A 16288-nucleotide genomic window follows, 5' to 3' on the forward strand; every position below is an offset into this window, starting at 1 on the left:
ATGAGGGGTCAAACACACTTGTATATATTTTCTGAAATTTTGTTGCATTATTTTGATGTTTTTGGCACTTAGGGATCCTTTTACTAAGCCACGTAAGCGTCTATGCGCACCCAATGTGCGCCAAAATGGAGCTACTGCCCAGCTACCGCGAGCCTTTTGCTGTAATTTCATTTTTGGTGCGGGTCAGATACGTGCAGTGGTGTGCTGGAGCAGGCTCTCACAGGCTCGCAAGAGCCGGTTGTTAAGTTTTTAAGAATTTTGGGAGCCGGTTGTTAAAGTAGGGCCCTCCATGGCTACTTTAACAACTGGCTCCCAAAATGTGGGCTTGGGCCCCCTGCTGAATTCTCTTTTACTTTGCTGGTGGGGATGCTGAGCCCTGCCAGCCAAGTAAATAGACTGCTGCTGCTCCCCGCTCCTTGTTTCCAGCTCTGAGCAGCAGGCTGGGACTTCTCCAGCATGTGTGAGAAGTTTCAGCATGCAGCTCAGAGCAAGACGTTGGGAGTGATGGCAGTCCATTTATTGGCTGCCAGCAAAGGTATGCCTAGTGTGCCCGCATGAAGGGAGGGAGGAGAGAGAGGCAAGTGTTGCTCCCCCCCCCCCCCCCCCCCCCCCCCCCCCCCGGCCACCCCTGGCCCTTCCAACTGCAGAGCTGGCTACGTCCGAAGAAAGAGCCTGTTGTTAAAAATTTACCAGCACACCCCTGGATACGTGTATCCGAAAAATAATTTTTATTAATGGTTGGTTACCAAGTGAGACTTTACTGCTAGGTCAATGGCTGGCGGTAAGGTCGCAGACCCAAAATGGACACGCGGCAATTTAGATTTTGCCGCACGTCCATTTTTGGCAAAAAAATTTTTTAAAGGCCTTTTTTACAGGCGTGCTGAAAAATGGATCAGTGCGCACCCAAAACCCGCACCTACACTACCGCAAGCCATTTTTCAGCGCACCTTAGTAATAATTCATGGAGTATATTCAGTGAATGTAATGTACACCATCTAGAATGGGTGTGCAAAGTTTTATAAGTAAATCAATTTTGTTCTGTGTGTTCTTAGAGACTGTGTGATTCTCAGAAAGAGCATGAGTGCATGACCACACCCATGTTTCGGCCCTCTGATTGTTACAAAATATAAAATGTGGCCCCCGATAGGAAAACGTTGGATAAGCCTGTTTTAGAGTGGCTGTGAATCAGTTGTTCATATGAGGATTTGGTATGTATATTGTAAAGAGGAGGTTGAGGGAAAGCAGAGAAGAGCTGATAGGGGCAGTAAGCCAAGAAAGGAAGAGCACCCTCTGACGGGAAAAGGGGGTAGGAGACTTGCAAGAAGGGAAGAGAACTACAGAACCCAGCAGCACTTGCAAGGGAGGAGGGAACAAGAGAAACAGCACTACAACTCCCAGCAGGTAGTAAAGTCAGGAGGTGATTGGGAGATGGAGGATAATCAGGTGGAGGAGCAGCACCTGGGAGAGAGGGTGGGGGAAGACTCCATGGAGTGGGAGGAGATTGAACTAGGAGAGAAAAGTGAAAATGTCATGAAGGAGGCTGGGGGGGAGGAAATGGAGTTCTTTTGCTCAGGACAAAGGGAGATGGAAAAGGAAGAGACTGCAGAGAGAAGCCAGAGATTTGGGGCCGCTCAGTGACAATGCCTAGACCTGAAGGAGGTCAGTCTGAACATTTGTGGGAGGTTGTCAGAGTGTTGGTGTCTGACAAGCGAGGGTGGTGAAAATGCCTCTATCTCCTAGGCAGTAAGAGAAAGGAGAAGAGGAATTGACTGAACCACAGGTTTATCCCAAGTCATTAACTAATTCTAAAACTGAACGGTTATGGATTTTTGAGTGTGGGAGAAGTGAAACAAGGTGCACAGAGACTAGCAGCTGTAATACAGCAGGCAGACTGGTTTTCTCTGATACCGTTGGGGAAATAGTACTGTGAATAATCGCTTGTTACAAATAAGCAGAAGCAGTTCTCCTAAGGTGATGGATTAGCCCCAATTGTGTGGGTGAAAAAGGACAGCACGGAGAGGTGCCGAGGGGAGAGCGGACAGCACTGAGAGGTGTCGAGACAAGAGCGGACAGCACGAAGAGGTGCCAGCTGACAATATCCTTCTGTTTAAATACTTATACATCACTTCTAAAATCATGTATATTTTTAATGTTTTTGATGCTTCAATAGGTTGTTGTTCAGAATCTTGATTTAATTATACCCCAGATGCAGTCAGATCCTAAAATATTGCCAAGCTGAGTTTTATGTGATTTTATTCACTTGTAATTTAAAATTAACACCAATTAATATATTTGGCAGTGCCTTCGCTGAGGTTTTACCCTTGTTTCATACCATACAAGGAAGGACTTTGTTAAGAGATGTTTCATTAAGATCAAGCAAATGGAACACCCCAATGCCCCAAGAATATGAAGCATGGAAGGATTCCCTACAAATCCTTGAACTGCTCCACATTCCTCATACATACACTTCTACATTGCCTACCATCACCTGAAATAGAGAGATTTGTGTTTTTTTCAGATGCACGTGTAAAGGCCAAAACTGTAGTGGCCCACTTGCAGATAACAGAGCAGAAGGCATGCCCCATGTAAGATTCATCTTGGGCAAAACTAAGTTAGCATCACAATCCAGTCATCTCATTCCTTGATTGGATTTACGTGGTTCACTACTGGGAGTACAGAAGTAGAGCTGATACTGAATGAAACAGACATATTCATCCAGATGTGGCCAAGTTTTATACTACCAACAAGAAAGTCTATGTGTAGCCCAGCAATCATGCCAGAAGGTTCTATGTATATGTAAGCAACAGGGTTGAGTGCATTGGAAAGTCAGTGGAGGAGTAGCCTAGTGATTAGTGCAGCAGACTTTGATCCTGGGGAACTGGGTTCAATTCCCACTGCAGCTCCTTGTGACTTTGGGCAAGTCACTTAACCCTCCATTGCACCAGGTAGAAAGTACCTCTATATAACATGTAAACCACTTTAATTTGTAAGAAAGGCAGCATATCAAGACCCATTCCCCCTTTCAATGCCACCATAACAATGGTATTACATCTCCATTGCTGAGAAGCCAGCAGATCATGCTACAAGAGCTGTTCCAGCAGTCTACCTGATGCAGACAACATGGTTGACAGGACCGGACTCTTGCAAAACACAACAACACATCCCCAGCCTTGAAAAAAACTTCTGAGCTTGTGGATCCTGAATCCATCTCCTAAGTCCATCCATAAATAACCAACCTCACCACTAGCATTTCACCTGGAGGCAAAGGCGATGGATGTATGGTAGACCAAGACCCGTTTATGGAGGACTGTGTTCGTGAGGAGCTCGCCAAACTAAAAGTAGACAGAGTGATGGGGCCTGATGGGATACACCCGAGGGTGCTTAAGGAACTCGGAGAAGTTCTGTCGGCTCCGCTGATGGACCTCTTCAATGTTTCCTTAGATACTGGAGTGGTCCCGGCGGACTGGAGAAGGGCAAATGTGGTTCCTTTGCACAAGAGTGGAAGTAAGGAGGAGGTTGGGAATTACAGACCTGTCAGTCTGACCTCGGTGGTGAGTAAGCTAATGGAAACACTTCTAAAGAGGAGGATTGTGATCTTGAACTACATGGAATGCGGGACCCGAGGCAGAATGGCTTCAGTAGTGGCAGGTCGTGCTTCTTCGACTGGGTGACCAAACAGTTGGATGTGGGAGGGGCGCTTGATGTGGTATACTTGGATTTCAGCAAAGCCTTTGACACGGTTCCGACAGGCAACTGATAAATAAATTGAGTGCCCTCGGTATAGGACCTAGAGTAACGGATTGGGTTAAAAATTGGTTGACTGGTAGGAGACAGAGGGTAGTGGTAAATGGAGCTTGCTCTGAAGAAAAGGATGTCGTCAGTGGAGTACCGCAGGGATCGGTCCTAGGGCCAGCTCTTTTTAACGTCTTTGTGAGCGATATTGCGGAGGGGCTGTCTGGTAAGGTTTGTCTCTTTGCGGATGATACCAAACTCTGCAACAGGGTGGATACCCTGGAGGGTGTGAATGACATGAGGAAGGACCTAGCGAAGCTAGAGGAATGGACCGATATTTGGCATCTAAGGTTTAATCCCAAAAAATGCAGGGTCACGCACATGGGTCGCAAAAATCCGAGGGAACGGTACAGTATAGGGGGTGAAGTGCTTCAGTGTGCGAAGGAAGAGCAGGACTTGGGGGTGATTGTGTCTGATAACCTTAAAGCTTTCAAACAGGTAGAACTACTACTACTACTATTTAGCATTTCTATAGCGCTACAAGGCGTACGCAGCGCTGCACAAACATAGAAGAAAGACAGTCCCTGCTCAAAGAGCTTACAATCTAATAGATGACAGCCAAAGCCAGAAGGATGCTTGGGTGCATAAAGAGAGGCATGACCAGCAGGAAAAAGGAGGTGATAGTGCCATTGTATAAGTGTCTGGTGAGGCCCCATTTGGAGTACCACGTGCAGTTCTGGAGACCGCAACTACGGAAAGATATAAACAGGATGGAGTCGGTCCAGAGGGCGGCTACGATATTAGTAAACGGTCTTGAATGCAAAAATTATAGGGACAGGCTTATGAACCTCAACATGTATACACTGGAAGACAAGAAGGAGAGAGGAGACATGATAGAAACGTTTAAATATCTGAAGGGCATTTATGTACAGGAAGAGAGCCTTTTTCAAATGAAGGAGAGCTCTGGAATGAGGAGGCATATGACAAAGTTAAGAGGGAATAGGCTTAGGAGTAGCCTAAGGAAGTATTATTTAACAGAAAGGGTGGTAGAGGCGTGGAATGGCCTCCCGGTGGAGGTGGTGGAGTCTAGGACTGTTCCAGAATTTTAAAAGGCATGGGATAAGCAAGTGGGATCGCTTAGGAACAGGTAGAATTGGGGGTTACAGAGGATGGGCAGACTGCATGGGTCATTTGGCCTTTATCTGCCATCATGTTTCTATGTTTCTTTCTATGTTTCTATTGTTTCAACTGCTTCTCAACATGGATGATACTCAAGGAAACCCAGAAAATGGCCAAGGAGCCGTCTAGTTTGAATGCCTTTTTGTATTGGACAGTGTTTTATTGATTTTGCCTTAACGTATGCATAAGGAAGCTTGCAATTGGAAGATTTAATAAGTTTAAAAGCTGTGCAGATTTTCAGCTGCAGTGGTGTCAGGTTAGAGATAATAATCCAGAATAAACAAGGCTGCATCCCTAGTCAATATGGTACCCTGAATATCGCATTTCTTGGTTGCAAGACTGTGCTTTCATGTGCCCGACTATACTGTCTCACACAGCCTGAAACATTATTCATACCTCCTTCAGTCATATCTAAAAACTGCTTCTTCATTTATTCTTTCCCAATGGTATATATTTAGGAAGATTGCATCAGTTAAACCTTTGAATTGGCACTTTTCCTGCAGTCAAAGTCCACCTCAGGGTTATTTACTATGCCGGACATCAATTACAGGAACACATGGTAAATAAGGGCGGATGATACTTTCTCCTGCACTACTACAGAGAGCTGCTAGATATTTAGAAGAATGAATGATTGACCGATCACATGGGCCTCTATCCATCTGTCAACTCAACAATGTGGAACTGTCAGTCACTGAGATCTAGGACACTGCATCCTCAGTTTCAGGGATCAGAAGTTCAACTTTTCAACCTGTAGAATGTAATATCTGAAGCTCTCTAAGGAGTTTTCTTATCTGGATTATCATAGAAATTGTCTCAACTGCTGGGCAGTTAGAGTTTGGTGGTCTGGTCACTGCTGTCCACCACAGTCTACGCAGTAAATGAGCACCAAAGTGGAAGAAACAAGTTCTGAACAGACACAGCAACAAAGAGCAGTTACAAAGTAGGTTCCTCACCTCCTCAAACGCACCACAACCAGTTACGACAATATTGGGTCTGAAATTCTGCACTTTCACCTTCTTCTCCATCCTGCTATTCAGATCCTCCAGAGACGCTTCAGAGAGAAGTAAGATGGGGCTCAGATCAGGATAAGCAACCTGCACAGGGAAAAGGAAAAGAAAAAAGGGAAAGGAAGTCAGTTAAAGGAGAGATTACAGACTCAAAGCTGATAAATCCCACTTAGGATAAAGTTAGGGAATGATGCCCCATGTAACATGGTGGTCAGACCTTCTGCAAAACCTGATAACTTCAGAGTAAAAGTAAAGATTTTCTTTAAAAATGGACTGATCCACTTGGTCAGTTTCGGAGTGGAGGGGGGAAGGGAAGAAATTTTTAAAAAGGAATTCCACAGATAAAACAAGTGTTTTATGTGTAGAAATAGCTCTTTCAAAATTTGCCCAGACTACATGCAGCCTGTAAGCTCAGGTCCAGTAAATTTATGCACAGACATTTGTGGAGATGGAGGTGGGAGGGGTGAGTGTTTACACAGGTGAAGGAGCATTTCAGAAAGGATGTCCAACTCAGAAAATGGATGTCCGTCAGAAAGTCACAAATAGACAGCCATCTCACATGAATTTTAGAACAGGATACCTTGCTTCCATTACTTATGAAATCTTGAAATTATAATTATCTCTCTATATAAAAGGCAACACCAACGTTCTATGAAGCCTCCAGCCGGAAGTGTGAAGGGGGAGAGATATCCGGTTTCCCCATGAGTGTCTGCCCCGCCCTCTCTGTAACACAAACAGTCAGTGAAGGAAAACACAGCAAAGCAGTGAAGGACTCAGAGGGGGGGAGGGGAGAGAGGGCAGAGGGCAGGGACACACACACTCCCACATGCACACAGAAGAAAACCTTGCTAGCCCCCGTTTCATTTGCATCAGAAACGGGGCTTTTTTACTAGTATTTGTATAATTCACTGGCACACTTTCCACTACTATGTATTAGTATATTTTACCATTTTGGTTACTGTTATGTACTATTTGCATTATATTAAAACCAATAAAAATCTTGGGGGAAAAAAAAAGAACAGGATACATACCTGTGAGATGGATGTCCATGTGTAGGAAACATCCAGCATGAACATCCATTTTACAAACTGAACCGTCCAAATTATGAATGGGGCAAAATGAGGGACATGTGGCACCATAGGAACATCCATCTTATAAAATGGCCAAACAGACGCCCATGCAGAGCAGAGGGGTAGCCTAACAGTTACAGCAGTGGATGGAGAATTGTGGGGGGGGGGGGGGGGGGGGGTCAAATCCCAAGTCAGCTGTTTGTGATTTTTTTTTTTTTTTTGTGAGCCCTCCAAGAACAGAAAAATACCTACTGTACCTGAATGTGCACCACTTCAATAGCTTTCAGGTGTCTTATATATTCAGGTACAGTAGTTATTTTTCTGTCTCTGGAGGACTCACAATTTAAAAAAAATTAAATAAACAGCAGAAGTGGGATTTGAACCTGGGTCCCTTGGTTCTCATAGGCTCACTCCTCAGATTATTATTATTATTAACATTTGTATAGCGCTACCAGATGCATGCAGCGCTGAACACCTGACACAGAGAGACAGTCCCTGCTCAATAGAGCTTACAATCTAAAATAATACAGACAGACAAGACAATTAAGGGCAAGGGAAGTACTGGGTGAGAAGGAACAAGGGGAGGCAATTGAGTAGTGGCTAGGAGCCAAAAGAAGTGGTGAAAAGGTGGGTTTTCAGCATAGATTTAAAAACAGGTAGAGATGGAGCTAGACGTATAGGCTCAGGAAGTCTATTCCAGGCATAAGGTGCCGCGAGGGAAAAGGAACGAAGCCTGGAGTTAGCAGTGAAGGAGAAGGGAGACAACAAGAGAGACTTGTCCAGTCAGCTGAGTTGACGGGGAGGGATGTAGGGAAAGATGAGAGTGGAGAGGTAATGGGGGGCTGCAGAATGGATGCATTTAAAGGTCAGTACGAGAAGTTTAAACTGAATGCGGAAGCGGACAGGGAGCCAGTGAAGTGACCTGAGGAGTGGGCTAGTGTGGGTATAACGGTTTTGGTGGAAAATAAGTCGTGCTGCAGAATTTTGGACAGACTGGAGAGGAGAAAGATGGCTGAGAGGAAGACCAGTGAGAAGTAAATTGCAATAATCCAAGCGAGAGGTGTCAAGGGTTTGGATAAGGGTTCTGGTAGTGTATTCAGAAAGGAAGGGGTGGATTTTGCTCATGTTGTAGAGAAAGAAACGACAGGTTTTAGCGATTTGTTGAATATGCTCAGAGAAGAAGAGAGAGGAATCAAAGATGACTCCAAGGTTACGAGCCGAGGAGACAGGGAGGCTGTGAGAGCCAGTAACAGAGATAGAGAATGGGGGAAGAGGGGAGGTGGGTTTAGGAGGAAAAATGAGAAGTTCAGTTTTAGTCATGTTTATCTTCAGATGGCGTTGAGACATCCAAGCAGCAATGTCAGACAAGCAGGATGAAATTTTGTCTTGGATTACGGTTGTATGCTACTCTGTAAACAATGTCCATAATACCTGAAGCTATCACAGAGCCTGGTATCCCCTGCTTGTTTCATATTCAGGGGAAAAGGAGGGGGACAGCAACTACTGAGGGATAAAGGAGGTGTCATGCCTTAATCCCTCCAGTGAACAGCTGCTTAATCAGAGCACCTTTCATGCCAAGTAACAGCTCTACATAACAATGTCCATCTTTTTAGACTTGGACGTCCCTTCCCCTTCTGTGATTCAAGTTGGACATCCTTATTTTGAGCCCTCCCTAATCCTGCTCAAAACGTGCACAAATCATGCCCCATTGCCATATGGATGTACTGCAGTGTTAGATGTCATCCAAATACCAGTTTTCAGACATGCAAAAAAAAAAAAAAGAGAGCTTCTAAAATAACCACCATACTTTATCAAATGGGCATGGAAAAGATGCCAGAAAATGTCATCCAGTATTATCCCAGACACTGTCTAATAGGTTCATAGATAGTACACTAACACAGTGTGCCCACCATCTTCATTGCTAAACTAACATTATTTGTTAAACGGGGATCTTCAGAGTTTTAAACAACATACACCATCCGGGAACCATGCCCCAAAAGTATTAATGGTGTTGCTCACATTGTCATTGATCAACCCGTATTGTTTTCTTTATCATGATCCTTTTTTATTTTAAAAAAAAATTATTTTTTGTCCTTTTCCAAAAAAATCTCTCGTATAGTTCACTTTACATATTCTTCTCCAATATCTTCTAATTCATTTCAAGCTTTTAGTATACAAGCTATGTTTTACAACGTTACTTAGCTTTTAAGCAGCTTCAAGCAGAGGTTTGAGCTGGGAGAAAAATCGCTGCTTGAAGCTGCTTAAAAGCTAAGTAACGTTGTAAAACATAGCTTGTATACTAAAAGCTTGAAATGAATTAGAAGATATTGGAGAAGAATATGTAAAGTGAACTATACGAGAGATTTTTTTGGAAAAGGACAAAAAATATATTTTTTTGGGAATAACGTTGTAAAACATAGCTTGTATACTAAAAGCTTGAAATGAATTAGAAGATATTGGAGAAGAATATGTAAAGTGAACTATACGAGAGATTTTTTTGGAAAAGGACAAAAAATAATTTTTTTTTTAAATAAAAAAGGATCATGATAAAGAAAACAATACGGGTTGATCAATGACGATGTGAGCAACACCATTAATACTTTTGGGGCATGGTTCCCGGATGGTATATGTTGTTTAAAACTCTGAAGATCCCCGTTTAACAAATAATGTTAGTTTAGCAATGAAGATGGTGGGCACACTGTGTTAGTGTACTATCTATGAACGTATTAGACTTTAGGGGCTCATTTTCAAAGCACTTAGCCTCCCAAAGTTCCATAGAAACCTATGAAACTTAGCCTTCCAAAGTGCTTTGAAAATATGCCTCAGTGTCTGAGATAATTCTGGAAGTATATATTGAATTAATCCCCACACTAGAAATATAAAGGTCTATTTAATCAGAAAATGTAAGCATGCATACTAAATTGCAGTGCAAATGTGTGTGTGCAGTTTTGGTGAAGTGATTTTCAAAATGAAAAGCATGTGCATAATTTCCCTTTGAAAACTGGTGTACCTTACGTGTGTATATACCTGACACACAAGTTGGGTGGCCTGTTGTAAAAGTATCCTCCCTAACGCTACTATTAAAATTATTGGCAAAGTGACAGGGGAAGGGTGGGGAGTAATGAAAGCAAGTTGCTAGGATGTAGCATATTATCCTGTGCACATTTTACAGGCTGTGTGAACTGTTGGACAGCTTGCCTCAAGAGAATTCAACAAGTGCACACTGATGGGCACGATCCACCTGCATGGAGGCTTCAGATGTAACCGAGAGCAGATGAGCTAGAAAAAAAGACCAGAGACAGACAGTTGGGCATCACAGATGTGGAACCACAACTAAAGGTTGCAGTGGAAAGGAAGGATGTTGGATGAACCCTAGCTATACTCACAATAAAAAGCAAATTGATTTTTCACTCTTTCAAAAAGTACAAAGACCAGAGAACATTCAATGGAACTACACGGAAATACTTTTAAAACAAATAGGAGGAAATATGTTTTCATTCAAAAAACAGTTAAGTTCTGCAACTCGTTGCCAGAGGATCTGGGTTTAAAAAAGGGTTTGGACAAGTTCCTGGAGGAAAAGTCCATAGTCTGTTATTGAGATGGACATGGGGGAAACCACTGCTTGCCTTGGGATTGGTAGCATGGAATGGTGCTACTAATTGGGTTTTTGCCAGGTACTTGTGACCTGGACTGGCTACTGCTGGAAGCAGGATTACTGTGCTAGATGGACCATTGGTCTGACCCAGTATGGCTACTCTTATGTTCTTATGTCCAGCACGCACACAGTCACCAACAACACAGGCAAGTGTTGGAGAGGTCAACCTAATTACACCAAAAGGGGTGTCACCTTAAAGGCCAAGGTCTCCCAAGATAGTAAATCTAAAAATATTACTTGCATCATATATTACTGCAGGAAAACAAAATTAATTAGAAACATTGTAAAAGAGGACAAATAGAAACCCGCATGGTCCATCTAGTTTGCCCAACAAGGCAAAGCAGACCCTCCACTCTGTGCAGCTTATAGATATTCATGCTTGGTTGTCAATGTGCCATCATGCAACCACACAGAGTTACTTAAATATGATGCAGTCTTAAGACAATATTTTATAACCAAAAGTATTGCTAACAGTATTTAAATTGCAAATCTCAATCCCTCCCCCTTAATATGACGAGAATCCTCATTGCAGCATATGATAATAAAGTGATATACAATACACACACTAGATCTTCACCTGTCTTTTGCCATTTGCGGGGTACAGACTCTAAAAATCTGTCCAGCATTGGCCTTAGTTCTCTAATCCACACGTCTTTTGTCATTTGCAAGACAAACAGACAGACCATAGAAGTTCATCCAGCACTGGCCTTAGTTCCTTAATCCACACTTGTCTTTGCAGGGCTCAAACCTTGGAAGTCTGTCCTGCACATGCCTTAATTCTCTAATCCACACCTGTCTTTTGCAGGAGACTCCAGGGCATAAAAGAGGGTTTGGCATTAATGCATACTGGATTCTGGAATTTAATTCAGGCAGTACAAGACCAATGGGCTTCTTCTGAACAAGAGGGAAGACCCACGATTGTGAGAAAAATAAGCTGGCTGGAGAACTGGTACAACCACAACAGGCCAAGATCTAACAAGTAAACCGGAATAAAATGCCCAAGACAGAAATAGCAGAAAACCAAGAATTACAAGGCTGAAGAAGGGGGAGAAAAGATCAGGGGAAAGCACAGAGAGGTAAATTTGTTTGTTTATGCAGGGCTCCTTCCTGAACCCTACAATCACAGGACCTAAGTCTAGCCACTAAGAGCCATTTTTGAGCAAGAACAACTCCTCCCTATCCCGCCATCACCATATCCATTGCCCTGGTACTAAAATTTAGATTGTGAGCCCACTAGGAACAAAGAAAGTACCTACATAAAATAAATGTAAACCACTTTGGTTGTACCACAGAAAGGAGGTTTATCAAATTCATGAACCTTTCCCTTTACCAAGACCCATTCAACCTGAGGAGGCAAAGGCCTGACTCAGGGATAAAAAATGGACCCCAGGGTAAATTCAATCCCACGGATGCCTAATTCTTAAACAATGAGCCTCAGAAATAATGAAAAGGAAAGGGACCATGAAACCATTAAACTAAAAAGTCCACAAGCAAGTCTCCAAAGAATAATCCGGAAATCTTGCATCTGACAGACAAAGGTAACCCTAAGCAAATAATAAAAGAACCATGAGAGGTTCTAGATTCTGGGGACAGAATGGAAAAGCAAATGAAAATCAGGGCAAAATCAGAACGTTAAATAACCACCCGCTTTATTATTTCAGTGGACCTTTAGGCACAACAGGGCAACTTGATAATCCATCTAGCTGCGAGGTATGTGTGGAATTTTCTAGCACAGCACTTGCCACAGGTTTCCTTTCAAAAATCAGCCAGCATAAAATATGCAAGTACGAAAGGCAGTAGCCTAGTAGCCTGAGAACCAGGAAAGCCCAGTTCAAATCCCACTACTGCTCCTTGTGACTTTGGGCAAGTCACAATCCTCTGTTGCCTTAGGTACAGATTATGAGCCCTCCAGGGTCAGGCAAATACCTACTGCAACTGAATGCGACTTGCTTGGAGCTACAACTGAAAAAGCCATGAACCAAATCCTAATTAATACTTATATGTATTATATGTACTTATATGTGTGGGTGTCAAACCAAGGCAAAACAGTGTGTGTGCATTGAAATGCAAAAGCATGCCTGCTCTTTTTCTTCTGCAGCCTAACCAGAAACAGTTCTCTCTATCCTGACAAGAAACACATGCAATGCAAAAACCTGGGTATAATTGTAGTAGGATAGATGAGGACAACCTTCAGTCAAGCCAACTTAACTGGGTAGATGGCTTTGAAAATTGCCCTTAATGGGCTTTCCTTGCTCTGGAGTGGATGCCAATGATCTGTTGCCTTTTTCTGAGCAAGGTTCTCATATCGGCTCTGCTCAACACACTGACAAACAATTTGTTGCCATAAAGTGATTGAACAAGGGCCTCTCTGGTTCATCTCTAACAAGATCCTGGAAAAAAAATGAACACAGGCATGAAGGCTGCATTCAGAGTGGACCAAGACATGAAGCCCTCTGCATTACCACTACCTATTCTAGTAACGAAGCACATAACAGAGAACAAGTCAGGATACATATCCTGAGCTCTGTGTAATGCATGCACAGACTGCCCTGCTCAACACAGTCGGAGAACAGAAAATGGGTCAGGATATATCTAAGAACATAAGAAGTGTTGTCATACTGGGACAGTGGCCAATCCAGGTCACAAATACCTGGCAAGACCCCAGAACGTAAAACAGATTTTATGCTGCTTATCCTAGGAATAAGCAGTGGATTTTCCCGTCCATCCTAATAATGGCTTATTGACTTTTCTTTTAGGAACTTATACAAACATTTTTTTGTTGTTGTTTATTATTGTTTATTGGCACAACAAAATATGGTACAGAATGCCAAAACCACAAAACATTTCACTGAGTAATAAGAACAGGATAGGGCCTATATATAAAAGGTGCCATCAGAAAATTTTTCCATTTATCACTTATGCCCCTCTACCCCCCGCATAGACCCCCCCCAACCAAACCCCCCCTCTCCCCACCCCTCCCCACCCCCCCCTAACAATTTAATAATCTACTTTTTGCCGTGGGAGTGAGCGAGTCCCAATACGGAGACCAGATCCTGCAAAAGTGGTCTCCCCGCTTAGAGGCAAGGTCACGGACCCTCTGCTTCTCCACTGAGCAACACTGCATCATGGCGCATCGCCAATGCGCCATACAGGGGGCCTCCCCGGTGAGCCATTGCTGCAAGATAGTTCTTTTCCCCATCAACACAGATCTCTTCAAAAAGTCTTTCATTCCCTCAGGAGTGGACCCTTGCACCAAAAACACATCAAACAGCTGGCCAGGGGCAGGCTTCCAACGCATTTTCCACAGTCTTGATACCTGCTTTCCCATGGCCAACCAAAATGAATGCACCACCGGACAAGACCAAAACATATGGCCTAGGGTGGCGCTCCCTCCAGCACACTTAGGGCAATCATCTGACTCTCTCAAAGTTGCTCTAAAGGCCCTATGGGGTGAGATGTGTAAGCGCAGTAGAAACTTGTAGTTCAATTCCCACCGCGCCGCATTCTCTGTCACTTTGCACAACAATTTCAGACAAAGCTCCAACTGTTGGGGTTCCAGACGCCATTTCAGCTCCTGACTCCACCGCGTGCATACGGAAATGATGTCAAGTGGTGGCAGAGAGTCTCTTAAGCAACCATGATAGTATTTCAGAGGAGTTCTCAGTTGCGCCTCTAGCCCCAGTAACTCATCCTTACACTCCCACACCCCTCTAGTCAAGAAATTGGCTGGCAGTGACCGCACATAATGTTTTAGCTGTAAATAAGCAAAAGCGTCACCCCTGTCCAAGCCAAACTCTTCACATATGGACTGGAACGATTTTATACATCCCTGCTCTGTGACCACCTGGAATAGAAAGTGGATCCCCCGGGAAGACCACCTCTTCCATAAAACTGAGGACCCTCCCTCTGGGAATGCCAGATTACCCCGGATTGGCAGTAAGGGCGACACTAATTTGTCCCATTTAAAAGTTTTACTGAGCCATTGCCATGTTTTACGTAAGGGGTTCAAAATGACTTTGTAGGGGCCCAAGGGGGGTAGTTGATCTGAGGGGGCCTGCAGCCAATATGCAAAGTGGAGAGGCTCCATTAAGGTAGTCTCGATCCCCGTGCATGAGAAGAATTCAGTGGATCTAAACCAATCCGATAAATGGCGTAGACAGCTGGCTATGGAGAAGAGTCTCAGGTCTAGAAGCCCCAGTCCTCCCCTTCCCCGTGGTCGCATTAGTGTCTTGATCCCAATTCGTGCTCTTTTCCCCTGCCATAGAAACCCATTAAGCTGCTTTTGAAGCCACAAGTCTTCTTTGTGGCTCAAGACAAGTGGTAGCATCTGTAGGATGTACGTCCATTTAGGAAATAGGATCATGTTGTATAAAGCGATGCGGCCCTGTAACGAGAGTGGGAGCCCCCTCCATCCCCGCAGCGTATTCAGAAGGTTATCCCTCAATAGTGCTAAGTTTATGGCGGACAACTGGGTAAGGTCGGATGGAATCCACACACCCAAATAGCGGACCCTCCCCTCAGCCCATTGGAATGGGTAATCCCCCACCCATTCTTCCCTTATCGCAGATTGGACCGGAAGAGCCACTGATTTTTGTAAATTGAGGGTAAGTCCAGAAAAAAAACTGAACTCCCTTATAACCTCAAGTACATGGGGGACTGAGACGGAAGGCCGTGTGAGGGTCAGGAAGAGATCGTCCGCAAAGGCAAGCACCCGCGTCTCCCTCCCACGGCACGTCACTCCCCTAATATCTGGATCCTTTAGTATTGTACGCAAGAGGGGCTCTAGATATAGGAGGAACAACAGTGGGGAAAGGGGACACCCCTGTCTAGTACCCCTCGCCACCGAGAAGGGGGCCGAGCGGAGCCCATTGACCAGCACTCGCGCCGCAGCGTTGCGATAGGGAGTCTTTATGGCAGCCAAGAACAGCACTCCCACTCCGATATACTCTAAGACATGGAATAAGTAATCCCAGTTCACTTTATCAAAGGCCTTGGCTGCATCGAGACTCACCAAGAGCAGTGGGTCTCCAGCAACCTGGCCGTAGGCCGTAGCTAACAGCACCTTTCGTACATGAGTGACCGCGTGCCGGCCCTTACAAACCCCACCTGGTGTTCCCCCACTAGGGATGGAATGTGGATTGCCAGCCTATCCGCCAGGACTCTGGCCAAGATTTTTATATCCACGTTAAGCAGGGATATAAGTCGATAGGATTCCATCTGATCTAACGGCTTGCCAGGTTTAGGTATCAATGTAATGAGGGCTTCATTTTCTCCCCTAGAAAAGTACCCCCTCTCTATCACCTCATCGTAATAAGCCACCATGGGGCCACAGATCTGGGGTGCCAAAATTTTGAAGTATTCGTTAGAGAATCCGTCGGCCCCAGGGGCAGAGCCCAACTTCAATGTCTTAATGACTTTTTGCACCTCTAACCTTGTATTGGAGCAGATAGCGCCTGTTGTACCTCTACCCTCAACTTGGGCATCCCCGCATCCTCAAGATAGTCCCATGGCGAGGGCCCGAGTTCGCGGTCACCCATGGCATACATGTCCTCAAAAAAGGCTCGAAACCCATCCAAAATGGCTTGCGGGGTGGAGACCCGGGTCCCCCTCAGATTGACGATCGTGGGGATAAACTGACGCGGGGT

General features: G+C 44.4%; 1 protein-coding gene across 1 annotated transcript in view; it reads right to left on the minus strand.

Moving 5' to 3' along the window:
* The window catches only part of MARC2 (mitochondrial amidoxime reducing component 2), a 60386-nt gene that overhangs the window by 19121 nt on the left and 24977 nt on the right, over positions 1-16288 (minus strand). The window contains exon 4 of the mRNA XM_030196001.1: positions 5865-6005. Coding sequence (XP_030051861.1) covers positions 5865-6005 — 141 coding nt within the window. The remainder of the gene's footprint in view (positions 1-5864; positions 6006-16288) is intronic.

The sequence above is a fragment of the Microcaecilia unicolor genome, chromosome 3 (genome assembly GCF_901765095.1).
Source record: "Microcaecilia unicolor chromosome 3, aMicUni1.1, whole genome shotgun sequence".
Taxonomy (NCBI): domain Eukaryota; kingdom Metazoa; phylum Chordata; class Amphibia; order Gymnophiona; family Siphonopidae; genus Microcaecilia; species Microcaecilia unicolor.